The sequence below is a fragment of the Netta rufina genome (genome assembly GCF_964035555.1).
Source record: "Netta rufina genome assembly, chromosome: 4".
NCBI classification, from domain to species: Eukaryota; Metazoa; Chordata; class Aves; order Anseriformes; family Anatidae; genus Netta; species Netta rufina.
Window position 1 is genome coordinate 76,516,414 of NC_140127.1, and position 22,056 is coordinate 76,538,469.

Genomic DNA, 22,056 nt, shown 5'->3' on the forward strand with positions numbered 1-22,056 from the left:
ATGACGAGGAGAAAAGGTGCAGTGGGATCGGGGAGCCTGCAGAACACACACTACGCTGAGTGCCATTAAAAGGAGGGGTTACAGATCTGTGCCTCCCCCAGAAATTCAGCTGATTTGTCAACTGGTTTTTAGTAAAAACATTTCCTGGGTTTTAGCAAGAAGCAGTACGCAAGCTACCAAGTACTTCACACTTACACAGACCGCACTTCTCCAAAGCGCTGTGCCCAGTTATGAACACAAACACGAATTTGTTGCCCTGTTCAGTTTTAGACGTTTTTATCTTAAATCAAACTTCCCTTTCAGTTTTGTAACCCGCCCGAGCAGCTGCAATTCTTCCTGGCCGTCAGTGCTTCCCATGTGAAAGTGCTTGAACATTTATTTGTTCTCTGAAGTCCCCAATGCAGCTGTCTCCATCTTAATTGTGCGCTCCCTTTTGTAACGGGCAGCACAAACAGGGCCTGCAGTCCTGCACGGTTCTGCCACACTGCAGAGTGTCCCCCACAGGCTTCCCAAGCTTGCTGATGTCTATTTAAAGTCTGTAAACATGAAACTAATAAGGAAGCGTTTCATTTTAAATGACATTCTCCTGTATTTCTGACATATCCAGCTCAGGGCTTTCATGAAAAATCTACAGCTTTTGGGATTCTTTTCTCTCTCCCCATATTCCCCGGTTCCCTCTGCCGGGAGCTGGAACTGTGACTTGCTCCAGAACTGAACGCTAGGTCGGATGAATGGAAGCATTTTGTGTACTCGTCAGAGCTGCCCTTCAGTCTCTGGGCCAGCCAATGTCACCCAGACCACATTTGGAAGATTACATTTTTGCAGATAAATAGACTGCTTTGTTTTGAGGCAGACTTTGCGGGAGTGGGGCTGAATATATGAACATCTCAGCCACCCCACTGAGACCCAGCACACGATTTCTGCACGCATTTTAGTCACCCGGGTGATGGATTTGACCCTACTGGTAAAGGGTTTGCTCTGTCACTCGAAATCCCATCGCAGAAGGCATAAATCATATTTCACATTCAAAGAAACCACAATAACATGCGTAGAAATTCTGAAATGCAGTCTGAGAGAGAACACGCTGTGCAGCGGGGTTATAACCGTTCCCTAGCAGGGTTTCTAGCAGTTTGCAATTAGCACACAAGCACCCAGACTGCCGAGCAGCAGCACAACTCATTCAATGCACGATAAAAGAAAAAAAAAAAATTAGTTCATGAAACAGTGCAGCAGGTAAGGTGCTGAGCACAACTTAGGCAAGAATCTTTGAAAGCCACTCACCTTCATATGAGTGCATTCTATGTTACAGAGAGAACACATATGGGGGAATATTCTCGGAGACGTGGCGTAGTAGTCATTCATCATGGAGGGCGTGGGCAGCCTTTTGATCTTCTGGGCATCGGACTGCAGGAACACGGGGAGCCATGAGGCCTTCACGATGCCAAAAGGAGATTTAATCGGCCCCTCGGGCTGCGGCTGGAAGGTTTTCTGCCCCGCCACCGAGCCGCTCTGCGCGGCGGGCTGGCTGCTCCCGGCCTCGTGCTGAATTCGCTCGTGCTGGCCGACGGCTGCGAGGAGCTCGGCCGAAAAGGGCGGCTGGGCCATGGGCGGCATCACGTGCTGGGGCACGGGCGGCTGCACCAGGGGCGGCATGACGGGAGGCAGCAGGGGCTGCGCCAGGGGAGGCAGCATGGGGGGAGGCAGCATGGGCGGCATGACGGGCGGCACCGCCGGCTGCGACACCGGCTTCACCACGGGGAGCCCCCCCGCGGGCGCTGAGCACAGCCCGGACACTTTGCCGGCGGCCTCGGTTGGAAAAAAGGAGCGGGAGGTGGAGGAGTCGTTCTGGAAAGCCGGAGGTTTCAGCAAATCCTGAACGGGGAACACCGGGTTGCACGGCACGCCGGGCGGCGGGACGCCCATGGGCACGTTCTGCTCTCGTTGGAAGTCTTCCCTGCTCTCTGGCGCCGGCGCTTCGGGGTTATAAACGCGCGACTCGAGGGGATCCTCGTTCAGCACCTCGCTGTTGTAAGCACGCACCTCCAGGGGATCCTCGGTGTAACCGTATTTGCTGGCGTGCCCGTAATCGATCACTTTGCCCTTGACCGCCGCGCCGCTCGTTCCGCCCAGCGTTTCTTCTCCGCGACTCGGAGGATGCAGACCCGACAAAGAGTGACCCATCTTCCGAATCCGGATCTCTCTCAGGATGAGGGGCATGTTTTCGGGCGTCAGCTGGTCGTCTGGGTAGCGACTGAGCTCCTCCAAGTCTTCGTTGGAGAGCCCGAAGCTGGCCAGGATGCTGGAGGCGCTCTCGGGCGTGTAGCGGCTCTGGGCGTTCGTGTTCTGCTCGGGGATTCGGGCCGGGGGGGGCGGCTTCTGCGCGGCGGCCCCGGCCGAGCAGGGGTTATTGTCCCAGCGGCTGCTGCGTGCCTCTCCCTTCTGCTCCTGGTGGAGGTTCGTTTTCACCTTTACCTGCCTCGGATCGGCCCTGTGCAGAGTCACCCTCACGTTGATCCTCTGCGAGCCCGTCCACTGGAAGCTGTCCTGGCCCGAAAATCTCTGCGGTGCTCCCGGAGGCGTCCCCGGCGCAGGTTTTCTCTGCAGCCCCGCTGCGCCTCCTCCCCTAAAAGGTCCCGGGGGCTTGGCGCCGGCCGGATTGGGTCCTCTCGGCCTCTGGGGCAGCGCTCCTCGAGGGCTAAACATGGCGCTTTTCAGCAATGCCTGACCCAACCGAGCATGAGGAGGTGCGGAGCTGCTGGCAGCGACCGAGGTCAAGTGCTGGAGGGCCAAGTGCGTCTTAATTTGGGCAAGCTGTAAAGGAGGAGGGCCCAACAGAAGTGGGCTCGCAATGCCAAGGTTCAAGGAATTCACAAGTGGTGCGAAACTTTCCAAGAACAGCACAAAGCTGAAAGTTAAAAGACAAGTGTTAGATTGTGTCATCTTTTCACCTGCGTCACGCTGCGGGTTCTCTAACCGGGGAGGAGGACAAGGGAGCTCAGGCAGCAGCGCTTCAGCGACAGGTTAAGCGGTGCTTTCGAAAGCGAAATCCCGTTGCACAAAACCTTTTTGCTGCACAGCCTTACCCAAAACACACAGCCCTTCAGCAAACGAGCTGTGCCCACGAGCTCCGTGCCCAGCCAGGACACTCTTTCGACAGCATTGCCTACGCCTTGACACGGCAGCTCGGCACGGTTTGCATTTATTTCAATCTGGAGCTGTGTCAGGAGCAGTAAGCCAAAGTATTAAAACCCTCTCCAAGTGTTTACGGAGTAGGACTTGCGAGTGAAATTATTACGTGGAGAGCTCGGAGCAGTCACAGCCTGGATGTGGGGTTTTTGGGATCAAGCTGGAGCCAGCAGAGCAGCGCTCGGGGGGCCACTCCTGCAGCGATCCCCACGGGTGAGCTACAACACCCTGCAAGCATCCAAGGGGTGTGACAGCGCCCGAGCTCTGTGCCTGGAAGGTTTCCATCCCGCAGATGTGAAAGGCACGATCTTACATCCAAACAACTCGAAACAGAAAGGTGTGGGGCTGTATCAGAACGAGCTATGCTCCAGCAGAGGGGCAGTGGGAACCACCACCCGGAATTTCGGCTGGAAGCACCGAGGATTCGGTCCCGTAAGGCAGTCAGGCACCTCCACAACCAGGGGGTGCAGGACAAAGCGATGCCAGCCTAAAAAAAACTGACTCCTGACAGAAGCTTTCCAATAAACGGAGGTGCCTCCCTCAGGACTGCTCGCCGTAAGGGCTGCAGTTTGAGGATCTCAACTCAAAACCCGCACGGAGCTGTAGCCTGGGAGAGGTGAGCCACGTAGGAGCAGCAAGTTTCACACTCTGAGGATGAATCCTGTAACCTGTCCCAACCTTTTTTGTTTTATGTCCCACCCCGTTATGTCATTTTAAACGAGGAAAGCCTGAAGTCAGCCCAAGAAGGAACAGCAGCCACAGGACCACGAACTACATCCCTTCTCCCTCAGAAAATAATGGGAAGGAGCTGACCCCCCCCGGGCAGCACCAGGGGCTCTCACCCCGACCCCTTCCCACCTCTTCCCCCTCCCGCAGTGCCAGAACAGAGCCTCACGCAAACAACCCCGAAGTCATCTCCTGCCTTTCAGTTCGCTCTCCTCTGGATCCCTCATCACTGCAGGGCAAAACCAAAACCACCTCCCGGCACGTGAATTTGGAAAGCAGTCAGAGAGGGAACAATATTGGAGCCACCCAGAACGAGGAGGAACGCAGCAGCAGGGAACATTTTAAAAATAAATGTGCAGCTTTGCAAACCAAACCTGCGTTTGCTGGGTCGGGAAGCTCCCAGGGGACGTGGCCAGGAGCTCAGGAGCGGATTTCCCGTCGCTGGGACTTCCAGGAGCTGCAGATTTCAGCCCCGGCACGCTCCCACGCCACCAGCTCGCAGCGAGACGCGGCCCCACACACACCTCCGGGCCCTCAGCAGGCAATTAACCCGGCCAGAAACGAGGATTTGGCAGGTAGAAAAAAACAACTGCTATAACGCACGGTCAGTCTGTAATAAATGCCAGGAGGAGGTGGCCTCTGCTTTGGGACCATTTGCAAAGTTACCCCCGTGCCTTAGGAGTTTTCTGGAGCGATCTGTTCAGCGGGGAAACGGGCACAGGCTCGCCTCACCCCGTAGTGCTCCACTGGAATAAAACATTTTAAAGCAAAACAGCTGGAGTTCAGTTTGCTGTTCAGCGAGTTTTCTACAGCTGAACTTGAAGATCAGCAGGCTGTGTTAGCCTCCTTTCCTCCAGCTCCTGCAGCCTTCCTCCCTCGGCGCTGTTCTAAGGGTGGCAAATTTGCTTTACCCGAGGTGTTCACGGAGCGAGATGGTCAAAACGAGATTTTTCTCAGCAGCAACACGCCGAATCCTGCAGCTCTTCAGGGCTGGCTCACCCCAGACCTGCTCCCTCAGCCTCCAAACTAAAAACACAGCAGAAGCAACCCACGGGGAGAGGAGCCCTGCCCGTGGCAGGCAGCGAAAAGCTCCGGCTGCCAGCAGCTTGTTCGTCTCAGCAGCCCCAGCACACGCTCAGCGATAACTCACCACTTCCCCTTTTAGCTCTGCAGTTTGCCTGCTCCAACCCAGGCGGGGATGTTAATAAAGGTGACAGCTAATTAATTAACTAACCTGGAGTAAAGCTGGTAACGAGGCAGAGAACTGCACTGCCAGGGGCGCAGGGAGCACCGGCAGCGCTGCCGGCCGGGAGATGCGGCACAGAGAGGGGAAGGAAAAGGGCACTGCAGCTCCTGCAGCGCTGCCGAGGTCGAGCTTTTGGTGGAAAAAGTGGGAAATAAAAAAAGTCTGCGTGTCCTGAAGCTGTCTCAGTGGCAGCAGGGCCTCAAGCTGAACTCGCTCGCTCCCCAGAGTGAGAGGAAGAGTGGGAATACGTGGGGTAGGGGCAAGCAAACAAGGTGGGCACTCACCTCCTGCCGCTCAGCCGGGCTCTGGCACCACACGACCTCAAAAGCCACGAAGCAGCCCCTGCCCCACACCCCTCTGGCCCAGTTTTATGGCCGAGCTGTGGCAGTTACAGCCCTCAGCCCGCAGGGTTGGCTGTTCTGCCTGTCCCCTCCCAGCCTCCTGCCCACCCCCAGCCGGGGGGAGAGCCCTGAGGACACCGAGTGGTTCCCCCGACCCCATCACAGCCCCACAGAGCTGTGGGGAGCACCCCAAAATCCTCCCCAGGCAGATCCTCCTGCTGGAGCACCTCCCTGGGGGCTTACAGAACAGGGAGGGCTCACGAGCTGCTCAAGGAACCAGGACACGAGCTCTGCAGGCACCCAGAGGGAGAAAAAGCACAAATTTACTCACAAATTTACTCAGAGGGGAGAAAAAGCACAAATGAACAACGAGCGCCTGGGAAGGCAAAAAGCAGCCCGGCCGGAGGCAGAGCACGCACAGCACAGCTCCCTGCAACCTTCCAAAGAGTCTGTCCCAGCCTTCCAAATAACTAAATAACTAAATCTGCGCAAGGTTTTCAGCAAGTAGTTCTTAAAAGAAGCCAAAAAAAGGTCATTCCAGCACCCTTATTGCATATTCACAGCAGAAAATGACTGTTTTTTAGGGAATTTTTACTTTCCACGTCAAATTTTCAAGCACCACGAACCCTGCGGGCTGCTCCCTGCACACACACGGCAGCTCTGAGGCACTCAGAGCTTTGCACACCCGACGTGGAGTCCCCCAGACACAGAGCAAACACAGACACTGCTGCCTAAAACTCCTTTTTAAAAACCTCTCCTTACACGGTAATTAACCTGATGTCAAAGCAAGCAGAAAGCATTTTATTTACCTTTAAACCTGAAACGCTGGGAAAATGTTCCAGCGTGCTGCCTGCTCCACACCAAGCCGTGGAGCTCTTCTGTGTCAGCGTGGGTACGGCAGCGTCTGCTGAACTCAGCCCCAAGACAAACAGTAATTTGGGGGAAACAGAAGAGGGAAGAGCAATGCAGGGAGCAGCAGCCGCTTGGAACCCCACCCCTGGCCAAACATCGCGGGCTGATATCACTTGGTGTACGAGCTGGAAGAGGAGAGGGAGCAGCCGAGGGAGCAGCCTCGTCCCTGACGTCCTCCACCCTTCAAAACCGCACGATTGTTCTGTCAGGGCTGGCAGCTTTCCCTTTTAAATCTGGACAAGAAAGCAATCAAAGACGCTGGCTGCCCTCGAGGGGTGCCTCTTCAACGGGGAAAATAACGACCTCGCTCCTACACCCGCCCTCTGCAAGAGCTCACAGCCTCAAGACCTCGGTATCTGAAGATCCCACTGACTGACCCCATACCGGGGGGGGGACACAGCCCAGAACCGGCCCCGTGCTTCGCTGCCAGGATGGGATATATGAGAACAAAGCAATCGCCCACGCTGGTTTAAAACACGATTGGTTTTAATGACTTGTTTAGGTCGTTTTTAAGTGACCCTGGAGAAAAATAAATTTAAAAATTGACCATGGTACGTTATTGTATGGGAATAATTGTATCTGGGGGCACGTACACTGAGGATGGATGTGTCTGACCTTCCGAAGCAGCCTGCTCTCCGACCATCCGCAGGTTCCCACCTCAGCACCACGACCCAGACCACGCCGCTGCCCGGCGTGAAGAGAATTTTGCTGCTTTTTCACCTTTTTTGACCAATTCCAACCCATTATCGCCTCCTTTAGCCAACAAACCGCTCCCAAGAGGCTGACTGCCCAGCTGCCGGCCAGCACCCAGCCCCACGCTCTGAGCACCCCAAGGCCCCGGGACCGGGCCCCGGGACCGAGCCCAGGCCCCAGGACTGAGTCCAGGCCCCGGTACCAGGCCCCGACCCCCCCCACACCCCCCCCCGCCGCCATTTTGTGCGTCCCCTCAGCCCGGGGGCGGCCGGGGGCCGAGCGCCTACCTCCGGGAAACCGCAGCCCAGCGGCTCCGCTCGGCTCCGCGCCGCTCCCGGCTGCCCCCCGCCGCTCCCCGCCGCCTCCCCGGGCCGGGCCGGGCCGAACCGGGCCGGGCTGGGCCGCACCGGGGCCGCACCGGGGCCGTGAGGCGGCGGGAATGCGCACTGCGCATGCGCGCTGCGCACCCCCCCCCCGTTAGGGCTCTGGGCAGGCGCAGAGAGCAGCAAGAAGGTCGGGCACGCATGCGCACAGCGCGCATGACGCCGCGGAGGGTGGGGCTTCTCGGTGAGGGCACCGCGCTCGCACTGCGCGTGTGCGGCCGCGCTCCCGCAGCCTGAGCGGGAGTGCGCATGTGCTGAGTGCGGCTGAGGGGGCGGGGCGGACGGCGGTGCCGCGGGGCATGCCGGGAGCGCGCCTCCCTATATAAGCGGCACGCGGCGGCCGCCATTTTAGAGCGCGGTGGCGGCGCCAAGCGGGCGTGAGGATCCCGTCAGGCGTCCATGAGGCTGCAGCGCCTGCCTTTAATTTTTTTAATTAATACGGGCAAAGAGCCTGAAGCTGTGACTCACCCAGCCTCCCTGAGCTGTGTGCTGGCTGTTGCAGCAGCAGCGTTAACACCTGGTAGTTGGGAGCAGGCTGCAGCCTCTAATACAGTCGCGTCCCCAAACGTAATTAAGCACAGTTCCATAATTAAGCACGGTTCCCCAAACACAATTAACCCTGCCTGATTAACCAACCGCAATTAACCCGTAGCTTTGGTGCTGGCCCTACAGTCCCAAAGGGTCCGTCACTGTGGGCAGCTGCCTTGCTGTGGGTACAGGGAGCTCCCCAGGCAGCCCCAAGGTTGCTTGCGAGGCTGCCACATTGTCCCCAAAACACCCCAAATTATGCCAAAACTGACCGTGGGGTCACCCCAAAACGTCGCTGTTCCATCACGGTGACTGTACCCAACCAAAAAGTCTGGGTACAAAGCAGGCACGGGACCAGCCCTGCCCCACACCACCCCATTTGCCCACACAGAGCCTGTGTCAGCAGGGTCCAAATGTGGTATTTGGGGCGTATTTGGGGCACTTTCGGGTCGGTTCGGCTCAGTTCAGTTTGTGTGCGGCCACCGGGAGCGATTCACCAGCACTCGGCTTCCTGACAAAGCCGGGCTGACACTGAACAAAGCCAGGCTGACACAAACAGCTCGCTGCTCTCTGTCTCCAAACCTGCTCAGTTCCTCTCCAGCACATCACGCCTGGAATCCTTTAAAGGTCGGATTTCCAAATATTCCGGGCTTTTTGCAGCCACCCAGCCCTGCTGCAGACCGCAGGCATTCCCCGCTTCCCCTGCAGCAGTGGAAAAACACAGCTGGGGCTGTAAAAATACAGCTGGACGCTGTATTTCCTAGGCTTGGGGATCGAATTTGTGGCTAAATTTCTTGACGTGTGCCTGCGTCTGTTCTGCCGTGGACGGTCCTCGCTGGGAAAGTCATTTTTGGGAGGTTATATCGGGAAATTGGTTGTCGGTTAGGAGAGGGGTTCAGCTTTTATGGTGAGACCGCCGAGCTCTGCCGGAGTTATCAGTGGTTTTAGGGGCCTCCCAAAGGCAGACGGTGCCCAGCACCTGCTGGGAGGCTGAAACGTCTCATTGGGAAATAACAGTTTGGGTCAAAAGCTTTATAAAAAAATAATAATAATCATAATAAAAGCTGAGATGAATGCTCAGCCTGCGCAGCGCTGCTGTGCTGCTCCTGCGGGTGGTGCTGCCCTGACAGCTGTGAGAAAAAACACAGCCAAAAATAAGAAAAAAAAAAACGGCTGGAGTCACAACACGCCGAGCTCCCAGCACAAAGCAGGCAAATTCCTCCAAGGGAGCCAAATTCCTCCTGCCTCCAGCACCTGGAGGCCTCCCCAGCTGGCTGAGGGGGGTTTCCTCTGAGAGAAGGCACGGATTAAGCCCCAGGAGGCTGTGCGATGAGAGGAAAATGAGCCAAAAAACTGATTTCTGCGCCTGGTTGTGTGGGGTGAGCACAGGGAGCAGCCTGCAGAGGGGTGCCCCGTCCCCGCGGGTGCTCAGCAATTACAGAAGCGTGGTCTTAAAAGGCATCATTAGGAGGGAAACACTAAATAAGCTTGGGGAATGTAAACACCCGGGCTGCTCACACAGCCCCGCCAGCCCCTGCCCTGCTGACACCAGCTCTGCTCCTGCCAGAAGCTGCAGAAGTCGTGAGATGCAAAACGCAGGGAGGCAAAAGGGATATGAGGCAAAATCTTACAGTTTTGGGGGAGTTTCAGATGATCTGACCCTCTCCCGGCCACAGCCAAGGCTCGGATGCTGCCCCCGAACCACCTCCAGTTTGGGGCAGTTTGGATGTGTTCCCAAACTTCACCCTTGGAAATGGGTTTGATGGCTTCAGCTGCGACCTGACACGGCACATTGGGTCCCTGCAGACCCCCCAACACCAAAAAAAACACCCAAAAAGCTTCAAAAAGAGCTCACGGGAGCTGGAAACTGCCCAGCAAACGAGAAAAGCCAAAATCAGCAGCAGGAGGGAGCCTGGGGAGGGGAGCTCCATGGGGCTGGGAGCTGGTTCCCTACGGGTGCTGCTGCTGCTCCTGGCCCGATCTCTGGGGCAAAAACAGCCTGTTTTGGGGGAGATGTGCTTCCTCCCTGCTCAGCTGGTTTCCCTGCTCGGTCCTGGAGCTGTCAGAGCTCCGGGCTGGGAGGATTCCCAGCAGATGGTGCCTCTGAGCTGGGAGCACCGCAGCCAGGCCAGATCCCCGCAGCCTCTCCGGGGTGGATCATCCATGGGATCGAGGTGTTTGGGGCTGCCAGGAGATAAAACCCTGGGCCTGGCAGCAGCAGCAGGCAGAGGAGGGGTCGCTGATGCTGCCAGGGCATCAACCCAGCGCTGGGAGCCCCCAAAATCACAGCGGGAAGGGCAGCTCCGGGCTCTGCTCTCTGCCCCCTGCTGCACCCCAGGGCACGGCGGTGGCTGCAACAGGAGCCCTGGGACGTCCCGACAGCATTTAAGCAGCGTGAACTCATCGGCATGAGGCTGGCACAGGTGCCTGCAGGCAGACGGAGGGTACTGGGAGCACTGGGAGAACTGGGAGGCGCGGTGCTGGTGCTGCCCACCCAGCCAGCAGCCCCGGTGCCGGGTCCTGTCCCTGTAGGGCCACCCCTGGCACCGCTTCATCCCGGGGTTAACGTCTCGAGCGTGTCCCAAAAGGGCTTGGCCGGCGGCCACGGGGCCAGGCGCCGGGATTAGCGCCCGCTCAGCAGCTCCCAGCGACGCCCAAATTTCCTCGCTGCGATCCCAAACGGCCGCCGCCGCGCTCCCCTCCCCGCGTGCCCCATAGCCCAGTGCCCCCGGGGGGTCAAGGGCCAGACCCCGCTGGGCGCAGGGCCACCACGGTTTGGGAAGGGCCAGCAAACGGCTCCGGTCCCAGCCCAAAAAGGGATGACCCCAAAACGGCGCAAATCCACCCCAAAACACCAACGGGACGGGGAGGAGGGGGGAGAAGCGTGCCCGAACCCAAAGCCAGCGGCCCCAAACGGGAACCAGGAGGAGGTGGCGGGCAGGGGACGGGGCATGGGGGGGCTGCCGGCTGCCACCCCCCCACCCCGGGACGGGGCCCCCGGTGTCCCGGTGGCGTCCTAAAATTCCTGTGGCTGCAGCTGGGGCCGGGATGAGTCGTCCCCATGTCCCCGTGCCCCCGTCCCGCCGCATTGGTGACATTCCCTGGCCCCCGCCGGGCCCCCGCCGGCCTTCAGTGACCTTGGGGGGCTGCCGGGAGCCCCGGGGACGGGCCCCTCAGTGCCCCCGTGGGGTCACGGGGACACCGATGGGGCTGCGGGGACACCGGGGGGGACACCCGGTACCTGTGGACCCCCCCCCGGTGCCACCCCGGGGTTATTTTTACCGCCCCACAGCCCGGCCATACAAGGAGCCCTCGGGAACCCCGGGACCGGGCCCGGTGCCCCCGGTGACACCTCGGGGGGTGGCACCTCACCCCCCCCCCCGGGACCCCCACCGGGCACCGGGGGATGATACCAGGGGCCGGGACAGCACGGGGAAGGGGTCCGGTGCTTTGAGCCCCCCATGGGGGTGACCCCGACCCCCCCTCCCGGTAAACCCCGTTCCCCGGTGCCCCCCCGGTATAACACCGGGCACCGGGGGCAGGCACAGCACGGGGCTGGGGGGTCCGGAGCCGGTGCTGTGAGCCCCCCACGGGGTGAACCCGGTCCTACGGGGGACCCCAAGCCCCCCACCCCCGGTAAACCCCATCCCCGGTGCCCCCCCCCCGGTAAACCACCGGGACCTCCCGGTAAACCCCTGGGACCCCCCGGTAAACCCCTGGGACCCCCGGGGACGTGAAATTTGCCCTCCCCCCCACCTCCCCAGCCCGGGGTCGTTCCGGTTCCCTCCCACTCACCGCCGGAACGGGTCGAGGGGCACCGGGGGGGGCACCGGGGGAAGAACCGGGGGGGTCCCGGGCCCCCTCTGCCGGGGCACGGAGCCTCCGCCACCCACCGGCGGCATCTCGGAGGGGAGCAACGGGGGCCCAGGGGGGGCGGCGCCGTCCAAAGGGGGCTCGGGGAGGGGCACGGCCCCGCCCTTGGGGGCACCGGGGGGGGTACCGGGGGGGGGTTACCGGGGGTTACCGGGGGGGTACCGGGGAAGGGGCTGCCCCCCCCCCCACCGGGGTCACCCCCTCGGGGGGTGCGGGCGGGGCCGGGTGACCCCGGATGACCCCGGGTGACCCCCGGGGAGGGCGGGGGGGGCAGCCCCGGTGCCACGCGCCCGCCACGTGACAGCCGCCGCCACCGGCGGCCCCGCCCCGCCGCGCTCGCCCGCCCTCCGCCAATCAGCGGCTCGCTCTCAGCTCCGCCCTTCTTGGGTGTTTGTAACGGCTCCTGCCATTGGGCGCCGCCGCCCGCCAATCAGGGCAGCGGGGTGTTGTTTACATCGCCCCGCTCTTTGCCCCCCCCTCCCGCTGCCCCACGTGGGGCGCGCGCGCTCGGCCAATCACCTGCGGCCTCTCGCCGCCTCTCCTCCCCATTGGCCAGAACGCCAATCCCCGCGCCCAATCGCGCGGCGGCACAGCCGGGAGGCGGGGCGAGCGGGCTTACCCTCCGCCGCCCCGCCCCCTCGGCGCCCCGCTGACCAATGGCATCGAGCGGCGCCGTGACCCCGCCCCTCTCCCTCGAAGCCACACCCCCTCGCTTTAACCTCATTGGCCGGCCGGCGCGGGGGCGGACCAATGAGCGTGCGGCGGGGCGGGGCCGGGGGGGGCCCCGGTGGCGGCGGCGGCGGCGGGCGGCGGCGGCGGCCCCGCAGGTACGGGGGGGGCGGGGGGGGGGGCGCCGGGAGCGGGGGGGGCGGGGCCAGGCGGGGGGGGCGGGGCCAGGTCCCGGGATGGGGCTGGGGGAGGGGGGGGCACCCAGAGGGAGCGGGGGACCCCAATGGCCCCATAAAGGGCAGAGGACCCCAAAAACCCCATAGGGAACAGAGGACCCCGAGGACCCCATAAGGAGCTGAGGACCCCAAGGACCCCATAAGGGGCAGAGGACCCCCAATGGCCCCATAGGGAATAGAGGACCCCGCTGACCCTATAAGGGGCAGAGGACCCCATAAAGGGCAGAGGACCTCCAACAGCCCCATAAAGGGGCAGAGAACCCCAAGGATCCTATAAAGAGCAGAGAACCCCCGACAGCCCCATGAAGAGCAGAGGACCCCGAAGACCCCATAAGGAGCAAAGGACCCCATAAGGGGCAGAGGACCCCACTGACCCTATAAGGGGTAGAGAACCTCGAGGACCCCATAAAGAGCAGAGGACCCCAAGGACCCCATAAGGAGCTGAGAACCCCCAAGGACCCCATAGGGAACAGAGAACCCCACTGACCCTATAAGGGGCAGAGGACCTCCAACAGCCCCATAAAGGGGCAGAGAACCCCAAGGATCCTATAAAGAGCAGAGAACCCCCAACAGCCCCATGAAGAGCAGAGGACCCCGAAGACCCCATAAAGGGCAGAGGACCCAGAGGGCCCCATAGGGAGCAGGGGACCCCAAGGACCCCATAAGGGGCAGAGGATGCCACTGACCCCATAGGGAACAGAGGACCCCGAGGACCCCATAAAGAGCTGAGGACCCCCAAGGACCCCATAGGGAACAGAAAACCCCACTGACCCTATAAGGGGCAGAGAACCCCAAGGACCCCATAAGGAGAAAAGGACCCCATAAGGGGCAGAGGACCCCAAGGACCCTATAAGGGGCAGAGGACCCCCAAAGGCCCCATAAGGAGCCAAGAACCCCAAGAACCCCATAGGGAGCAAAGAACCCTGACGGCCCCATAAAGGGGCAGAGAACCCCAAGGACCCTATAAGGAGAAGAGGACCCCAAGGACCCCATAAGGGGCAGAGGACCCCAGCGGCCCCATAAGCAGCGTTTTTATGACCGTGGCACTGGGACGCGGCGTCCCCACTGCAGGGTATGGGGTGTTAACCCCGGTACCGTTGGGTTTGGGGACTCCTTGTTCGGGATTAGGGCTTCCTAAATGGGGCCCGGCATTGGGGTGGCTCCAAAATTGGGGCTCCAGAGCCTGGGAGGTGCCCGCACCTCTGGATCGGTGTGGGGTGAGCTTCGGTGCTGGGCGAGGGGATTTGGGGTTTGGGTCCTGTGAGGACCCCGGTCCCACTGTACCCAGGGCTGGGTGTTGGGGATGTGTGTGAAATGCCCCAAAAAATGCCCTCTGCTTCGTTACCCTAAAAAAAAAGGGAAAAGAGCAGAAACCCTTCAAAAAGAGCAGAAACCCTACAAAAAGGGCAGAAACCCTTTAAAAAGAGTAGAAACCCTACAAAAAGGGCAGAAACCCTTCAAAAAGAGCAAAAACCCTACAAAAAAAAGCAGAAACCCTTTAAAAAGAGCGAAAACCCTACAAAAAGAAGAGAAACCCCACAAAAAGAGCAGAAACCCTTCAAAAAGAGCAGAAACCCTACAAAAAGAGCAGAAACCCTTCAAAAAGAATAAAAACCCTACAAAAAGAGCAGAAACCCTACAAAAAGAAGAGAAACCCTACAAAAAGAGCAGAAACCCTACACCCATGGGGGGCGAAGCTGCCGGCTTGTGGGGTGCCAGGAGCACCCGGCCCCACTGCCCGGTTTGGGGTGCCCCTCGGGAGCCCGTCCTCGAGGCCCCATCTGGGAACTGGGCTTCATTTTCCGAGGAAAAGGGAAAAAAAGCCCTCTCCAAAAGTTCCGTTTTTTTACCCCCCCCCCCCCCGCTGCTGTCGGAGCTCTCCTTTGCCCAAAATCTCGGCTTTTCGGCCACGTGGCTGCCTCCGCTTGGGATCGTGGAGTGGGGGGGGGGGGGGACGACCCCAAAAGCAGCCCCGTTTGTGGGGTCGCCGCCTCCGCGGCAATCGGAGCCCCTCGGCACGGCCCCGGGACCCCGGGGGTCTCCAAAACGACCCTAAAACATCCCCAAAATGGCCCCAAAACGGCCCCAAAACGGCCCCGGGCGGGCTTCGAGCCTGGGAGAGGGGTTGGGAACGGGGTGTGGGGGGGGCTCGGGGCCAGCTTTAGGGTGGCACAGCTGTATGGGATCTGTATGGGATCTGTATGGGATCTGTACGGGATCTGTATGGGATCTGTATGGGATCTGCCGGCTCCTCCTTCCTCCTCCTCCTCCTCCTCCCCACCAACCTCTGACCAACGCCCTCGAGCCCCGGGGGGGGTTTTAGGATCCCATTCCAGCTCCTTATGGGGTTGCCGAGCCCTGTGCACCCCAAGGTGCCCCCATGGGACGGGAGGGGGCTCCTCGGACCCCATTTGGCCCCGTCAGAAGGTCCCAAAAGCGGCGTTTTTTTGGTAGTTTCCCAAAAAAAAACCAAACTGCCGAGCCCTTCCTGGCTTTTAGGGGACCGACCGTGTTCCCACCACTGCTGGTGGGCTCCAGCCCCGATTCCTGCTGGAAAAACCCCAAATCCCTCCGGATCCGCCCCAATAACCGCGGATTTCTGGGGGGCTGCAGAATCCTCCCCAAATCCTGCCCGGATTCTCCCCAAAGCTCCCCAAATCTGGAGGGCGCTGGGTGCTGCGGGCGTCTTGTAGGGTGGGGCCGGCCCTACAGATTGCGAACGGCTGTGGAATGGCCCCCCCGAAAATAAAAACGGGCAGCGGGGACGCGGGGACACGGCCCCAAAAGGAGGACACCCCCTGGGGGCAGGGGGTTCCCTTTGGGGCAGGGGATTCCCTTTTGGGCAGGGGGTTCCCTTGGGGCAGGGGGGTTCCTCTTGGGGCAGGGGGTTCCCTCTGGAGTAGGGGATTCCCCTTGGAGTAAGGGATTCCCTTGGGGCAGGGGGTTCCCCTTGGAGTAGGGGGTTCCCTTTTGGGCAGGGGGTTCCCTTTGGGGCAGGGGGTTCCCCTTGGAGTAAGGGGTTCCCCTTGGGGCAGGGGATTCCCTTTGGGGCAGGGGTTCCCTTTAGGGCGGGGGGTTCCCTTTGGGGCAGGGGGTTCCCTTTTGGGCAGGGGGTTCCCTTTGGGGCAGGGGGCTTCCCCTTGGAGTAAGGGGTTCCCTTTTGGGCAGGGGGTTCCCTTTGGGGCAAGGGGTTCCCTTTGGGGCAGGGGATTCCCCTTAGAGTAGGGGGGTTCCCCTAGGGGCAGGGGGGTTCCCTTTGGGGCAGGGGTTCCCCTTGGGGCAGGGGTTCCACCTTGGGGCAGGAGGATCCCTTTGGGGCAGGGGTTCCCTTTGGGGCAGGGGTCACCCCTTGGGGCAGGAGGGGTCACCTTGGAGTAGGGGGGTTCCCCTCAGAGCAGGGGGTTCCTTTTGGGGCAGGGGGTTCCCTTTGGGGTAGGGGGTTCCCTTTGGGACAGGAGTCACCCCTTGGGGCAGGAGGGGTCACCTTGGAGCAGGGGGGTTCCTTTTGGGGCAGGGGGTTCCCCTTGGAGAAGGGGGGTTCCCCTTGGAGTGTGGGATTCACCTTGGGGCAGGGGTTCCCTTTGGGACAGGGGATTCACCCTGGAACCCCCCTACTCCAGGGGGTTTCCCCTTGGGGCAGGGGGTTCCCTTTGGGGCAGGGGGTTCCCTTTGGGGCACGGGTCCTGCCGCGCTTGCCCCATTGCCTCCCGGCTGACGTGGCTCCTGGAAGCGCAGCACCCGCGAGCCACCCGGGGCCTCACCCCCCCAAAAAACCCCCCTACAACCCCCCCAAACCCCCCTACAACCCCCCCAAACACCCCCCCCAAACCCCCCCACCCCCCCGGTGCCTTTCCTCCCAGAGGCAGGGACGATGAATGGCTCCGGCACCGCGGCGCCCGGCCCCAAAACCACGGAGGAGCAGGTGGGGAACGGGAACGGGCACGGGGAGAAGGAGAAAAACCCCTTTGCAGAGTACATGTGGATGGAGAACGAGGAGGACTTCGACAGGCAGGTGAGAGATTTGGGGGGGGAGGCCACGGCCCCACAGTTCTGGGGGCGAAGGGGGGGAGAGGGCAGAGCGGAGGAGAAGCTGCCCCAATTCCTCACCCCGATTCCTGCCCCGATTCCTGCCCCAATTCCTCCCCCAATTCCTCCCCCAATTCCTCCCCCAATTCCTGCCCCAATTCCTGCCCCAATTCCTTCCCCAATTCCTCCCCCAATTCCTCTCCCAATTCCTCCCCCAATTCCTTCCCCAATTCCTTCCCCAATTCCTCCCCCAATTCCTCTCCCCAATTCCTGCCCCGATTCCTGCCTCAATTCCTTCCCCAATTCCTCCCCCAATTCCTCTCCCCAATTCCTGCCCCAATTCCTGCCCCAATTCCTTCCCCCAATTCCTGCCCCAATTCCTGCCCCAATTCCTTCCCCCAATTCCTGCCCCGATTCCTGCCTCAATTCCTTCCCCAATTCCTCCCCCAATTCCTCCCCCAATTCCTCCCCCAATTCCTCCCCCAATTCCTCCCCCAATTCCTCCCCCCCTCGCTCGGTGTCGGGCAGGGGTCCAGCTTCAGGGCAGAGCCTCCCTCCCCTATAAGAAGTGTCCTCCCCAAAACATCCCCTCCACAAAGTGTCCCCCAAAAACGTCCCCTCCACGAAGTGTCCCCCCCCCCAAAAAACATCCCCACAATCGCTTTTGGGGTCTCTCTGCGCATTTTCCAGGAGGGCCGCTGGAAACCCGGCTGTGGGGAGGGTTTGGGGTGGCTTGGTGGGGACGTGGGGTGGCTTTTGGGGCCAGAACTGCCTCCTGGGGCTGGCGCACGGAGGCTCTCCAGAAATCGGGGCGGTTTGGGGGGCTTTTTCGCTCGCTCGTGATCACTTTTAACACCTCCCCGAGGAAATCCAGCCCGGCTCCAAGCGATGGGTTAAGGGAGGTGACCCCACAGCACCGAAATCCCCTCCTGCTACGCGGAGACCTCTCAAATTTTGGGGAGCGTTTTGGGGAGCTGACGGGGCCCCGGGGTGCGATGGGTGCCCTGATTTGTGCCAAATCGGGGCTGGCACCGGGGGGGGGGGGGGGGGGGCACCCGGCTCTGCGCTTCCCCCAGGGCTTTTTTTGGGCAGGTGGAGGAGGAGCTGCAGGAGCAGGAGTTTTTGGACCGCTGCTTCCAGGAGATGCTGGAGGAAGAGGACCGGGACTGGTTCATCCCCTCGCGAGATCTGCCCCAGCAGCAGCTCAACGGGGTCGCCGACGGCCACGCTTCGGAGGACATCCTGGTAAGGGGGAGCTGCCCCCCCCCCCCACCCCCCCCCGGGCATCAAAATGAGCCCCTCGGGGTGTTTTGGGAGCTTTGCGCACGGGCGCCCGTTTTAGGGGAAATCCCTCAAGGTGCAAACATCCCATAACCAGTTGGGGTAGGAACGGGGCTGTGGGTTCACACCCACGGGGGGTTCCCTCCTGGGGACCTTTCTGTGCCTTTTGGCCGGAGCTGGGCTCTTTGGGGTGCACCCAGTGCGTGTACTGGTATTGACGGAGCTCCCAGTTCATGTACTGGTATTGACGGAGCTCCCAGTTCATGTACTGGTATTGACAGAGCTCCCAGTTCATGTACTGGTATTTACGGAGCTCCCAGTTCATGTACTGGTATTGACGGAGCTCCCAGTTCATGTACTGGTATTTACGGAGCTCCCAGTTCATGTACTGGTATTTACAGAGCTCCCAGTTCATGGTACTGGTATTGACAGAGCTCCCAGTTCATGTACTGGTATTTACAGAGCTCCCAGTTCATGTACTGGTATTGACGGAGCTCCCAGTTCATGTACTGGTATTTACGGAGCTCCCAGTTCATGTACTGGTATTTACAGAGCTCCCAGTTCATGGTACTGGTATTGACAGAGCTCCCAGTTCATGTACTGGTATTGACAGAGCTCCCAGTTCATGTACTGGTATTTACGGAGCTCCCAGTTCATGTACTGGTATTTACGGAGCTCCCAGTTCACGTACTGGTATTTACGGAGCTCCCAGTTCATGTACTGGTATTTACGGAGCTCCCAGTTCACGTACTGGTATTTACGGAGCTCCCAGTTCATGTACTGGTATTTATGGAGCTCCCAGTTCATGTACTGGTATTTATGGAGCTCCCAGTTCACGTACTGGTATTTTTGGAGCTGCTTTGCCTCCCTCTGCTGCCAGCAGTGCTCGGTGCAGCTGCAGGCACCTCGCAGCTCCGGAGACGCGGGGGGGGGTCCCCAAAATCTCCCCCCAAAACCCTGCCTGGGAGCGCACCCCTCGGAGCTGCCACCCCTTAAGCAGCACCTCGAGGGGCGCGGGGGGGGCTGGGGGAGGCTTTTTGTGCGTGGAAACCCCCGGCAGAACCCCAAAAATCGGGGACGGGTCCGCGGGGGGGACGCAGCGCTCGCCGGGGGGGCGCCGCTGTTGGTGACCCCCCCCCTCCTGCTTCTCCCGCAGAGCAAAAGCAACCTGAACCCGGACGCCAAGGAATTCGTACCCGGGGTGAAGTACTGAGGGGGGGGGCTTGAGCACAGACTGTGTCCCCCTGTCCCCGTGTCCCCATTTCTGTTGGGGACAGCACTGGGGGGCCACGGGGGGGGCCGGGAGCCACCGCGCTCTGCAGCAGGATCTCGCTCCGCGCTTCCACTTCCTTTTTTTTCCCTTTTTCCAGTTCCTTTTTTTTCCCTTTTTTTTTTTTTTATTTTTTCTTTTTTTTTTTTTTTTAACTCCTCCTTGGCATCTTCTGGCACTTTTTGGGGTGGTTTTTGGCTTCCTCGGACTCGCAGCCCTCAGGTCCGTGCCGGAATCCGGCTGCGCCGCGGCCCCTCGCCGGGTACGGTTTGGTTTTGGGGGGGTCCCTGCCCGCCCCAAAGCCACGGGGGCTCCTCATTTTTCCCTTAGGATTTCCGTAGCTGAAGGCCAGGAGAAGCCTTCTGTGCACCCCAAATCCCTGGGGTGGGTGCTGGGATTTGGGTACACCCCAAATCCCTGGGGTGGGTGCTGAGGGGGCAGCACCCTGCGTGCCTGGAGGGTCCTGGGCGCCCCTGCGGCACGGAGACCTGCACCCCCCGGCCCCCTCCCACTTTTGGGGGCAGAGCTTCTGCCATACAGCACGTTGCCCTTAAAAAAAAATATTTCCCCTCGAGCTTACCCGGCATCACAGGCGTCTGCACCTTCGCTTCTCCTCGAAATCAATCCCAAAAGAAGCGAACGCGGCCCCTGCTCAGGCGTGGGGCAGAGCGGAGAGCACGGAGCTGGTCTCCAGCAGCCCCCCTGGGAAAGGAGAGGAGCCCCTGTAAAAGGGAGGACCCCCTATAAAGGGGAGGACCCCCAAATAAAGGGGAGGACCCCCTATAAAGGGGAGGACCCCCAAATAAAGGGGAGGACCTCCCTATAAAGGAGGGACCCCCCTATAAAGGCGAGGAGCCCCCTGTAAAGGAGAGGGCCCCTATAAAAGGGAGGACCCCCCCCTGTAAAGGGAAGGACCCCCTGTAAAGGAGAGGACCCCCCCATAAACGGGAGGACCCCCTTATAAAGGCGAGGACCCCCCATAAAGGGGAGGACCCCCCATAAAGGAGAGGGCCACCCTATAAAAGGGAAGGACCCCCCATAAAGGGGAGGACCCCTCTATAAAGGAGAGGACCCCCTACAAAGGGGAAGACCCCCAAAAAGGGGAGGACCCCCCTGTAAAGGAGAGGGCCCCCCTATAAAGGAGAGGACCCTTCTATAAAGGTGAGGGTCCCCCTGTAAAGGAGAGGACCCCCCAATAAAAGGGAGGACCCCCCTGTAAAGGGGAGGACCCCCTATTAAAGGAGAGGGCCCCTATAAAACGGAGGACCCCCTATAAAGGAGAGGACCCCCCTATAAAGGAGAGGGCCCCTCTACAAAGGTGAGGGTCCCCCTATAAAAGGGAAGGACCCCCCATAAAGGGGAGAACCCCCTGTAAAGGGAAGGACCTCCCTATAAAGGAGGGGACTCCCTATAAAGGAGAGGCCCCCCCCATAAAGAGGAGGACCCTCTATAAAGGGGAGGACCCCCTATAAAGGAGAGGACCCCCCCATCACCCCCAAACTCCACAGGTACCAGCCATGGGCTTGCACCTCCCGGGAGCCCTTTTCCCCCCCCCTGCTGCCCCTCGGAGAGCAGACACCTCCTCCGGGGGCCAGTTTTGGGGTCGGGGGAGGGCAGAGCCCGCTTTTGGGGCCGGGGGCGAGGCCACGGGGCAGGCTGGGGGGGCGAGGGCAGTGTCCCCCTGCTGCCCGCAGTGCCCACGGGGGCGGCAATTTGGGGCAGGGGGCTCCGGCACGGCCACCCCGAGTGCGGTACCCCCAAAACCATTCCCTTTAATTAACCACACCGGTTAATTGGGGAGGGGATTACCCATCCCTGGGGGGCTGCAGAGGTGGAAACTCACCCCACAGCAACCCAGCACGCAGCCGGGGAGCTCGGCACACCGTGGGGCGCGCAGCCCCCCGTCCCCAAACCGGTACGGGGCTGAGCACCACCGCCAGATTTTGGGGCATTTTGGTGCCCCCGAGCACCACCGCCAGATTTTGGGGTATTTTGGTGCCCCCGAGCACCACCACCAGATTTTGGGGCATTTTGGTGCCCGCAGCACCGCCCCTGCTGCCCCCCAGCACCCCTCAGCTGCCCCCAGCCCGCGGGCTCGGAGCCTTTGGTGTATCCGTAGCTCGGTGCGCACCCCCTGCCTTTTATTTTCTTGGTTTCTGTTTGATTTCTTACCCAAAAAAAAACACAAAGCAAGCTACAAAACGACCTTCCGGTGACGTGCTGTAAATTTTGGACACGGCGTTATGAGAAATAAAAATGGTTTGGAATCGAGGAGTGCAGGAATCTGCCCTGGGTGAGCTCGGTGCCAGCTCGGTGCCACGCGCCTCGGCCCCGCGCCGCCTGTCCCCGCGAGGTTTTCCTCCTCTCCGTGAGCAGACACGAGACCTGCAGCACCAAAACCAACCCAAACCAACCCAAACCAAGCCAAAAAGCAATTTGGGAAGCCAAAGGAGGCGATTCCCAGCCTGGAAGCTGACAGAAAGCAGCCCCATCGGGCTGCGCCTTGCAGCAGAGCCCCATGGAGAGCCCCCACACCTCCCATCCAGCCTGGAGGGGCCGATTCCTCCCCAGCCCACCCAAAATCCACAGAAAATAATTGTCTTGTTTTCTTCCTTCCCCCTTTTCCTCTTATCCCCCTTTTCCTCATCCCTCATGTCCTCTTATTCCCCTTTTCCTCTTATCCCCC

General features: G+C 60.5%; 2 protein-coding genes across 5 annotated transcripts in view; one reads left to right on the forward strand and one right to left on the reverse strand.

The window, feature by feature from the left end:
- ZNF638 (zinc finger protein 638) overlaps positions 1-11,918 on the reverse strand; it is a 49,759-nt gene extending 37,841 nt beyond the window's left edge. For 3 of the 4 annotated variants that reach the window (XM_084286404.1, XM_084286403.1, XM_084286402.1), the window contains exons 1-2: positions 11,811-11,918; positions 1,282-2,905 (exon numbers count right to left, since the gene is read on the reverse strand). In XM_084286404.1, the coding sequence (XP_084142530.1) occupies positions 1,282-2,905; positions 11,811-11,917 (1,731 nt within the window). In that variant the 5' untranslated portion in view covers position 11,918. Of the gene's footprint in view, positions 1-1,281; positions 2,906-6,308; positions 6,631-11,810 lie in introns of those variants that run through there. The other variant, XM_084286405.1, reaches the window with a different exon arrangement.
- A 745-nt stretch (positions 11,919-12,663) lies between these two features.
- PAIP2B (poly(A) binding protein interacting protein 2B) lies at positions 12,664-21,641 on the forward strand. Its single transcript, XM_084286068.1, has 4 exons — positions 12,664-12,715; positions 16,654-16,805; positions 17,912-18,064; positions 19,257-21,641. Exons 2-4 carry the CDS (start codon positions 16,665-16,667, stop codon positions 19,311-19,313), a joined length of 351 nt encoding a protein of 116 aa, XP_084142194.1. The 5' UTR covers positions 12,664-12,715; positions 16,654-16,664; the 3' UTR covers positions 19,314-21,641.
- Positions 21,642-22,056: the final 415 nt, after the last annotated feature.

Bases quoted from the DNA above. Each gene is read 5' to 3' on its own strand.
- PAIP2B (XM_084286068.1), top strand. From the start codon at position 16,665: ATGAATGGCTCCGGCACCGCGGCGCCCGGCCCCAAAACCACGGAGGAG. The intron at 16,806-17,911 runs GTGAGAGATTTG...TTTTTTGGGCAG, and splicing joins AGGAGGACTTCGACAGGCAG to GTGGAGGAGGAGCTGCAGGA. The intron at 18,065-19,256 runs GTAAGGGGGAGC...CTTCTCCCGCAG, and splicing joins ACGCTTCGGAGGACATCCTG to AGCAAAAGCAACCTGAACCC.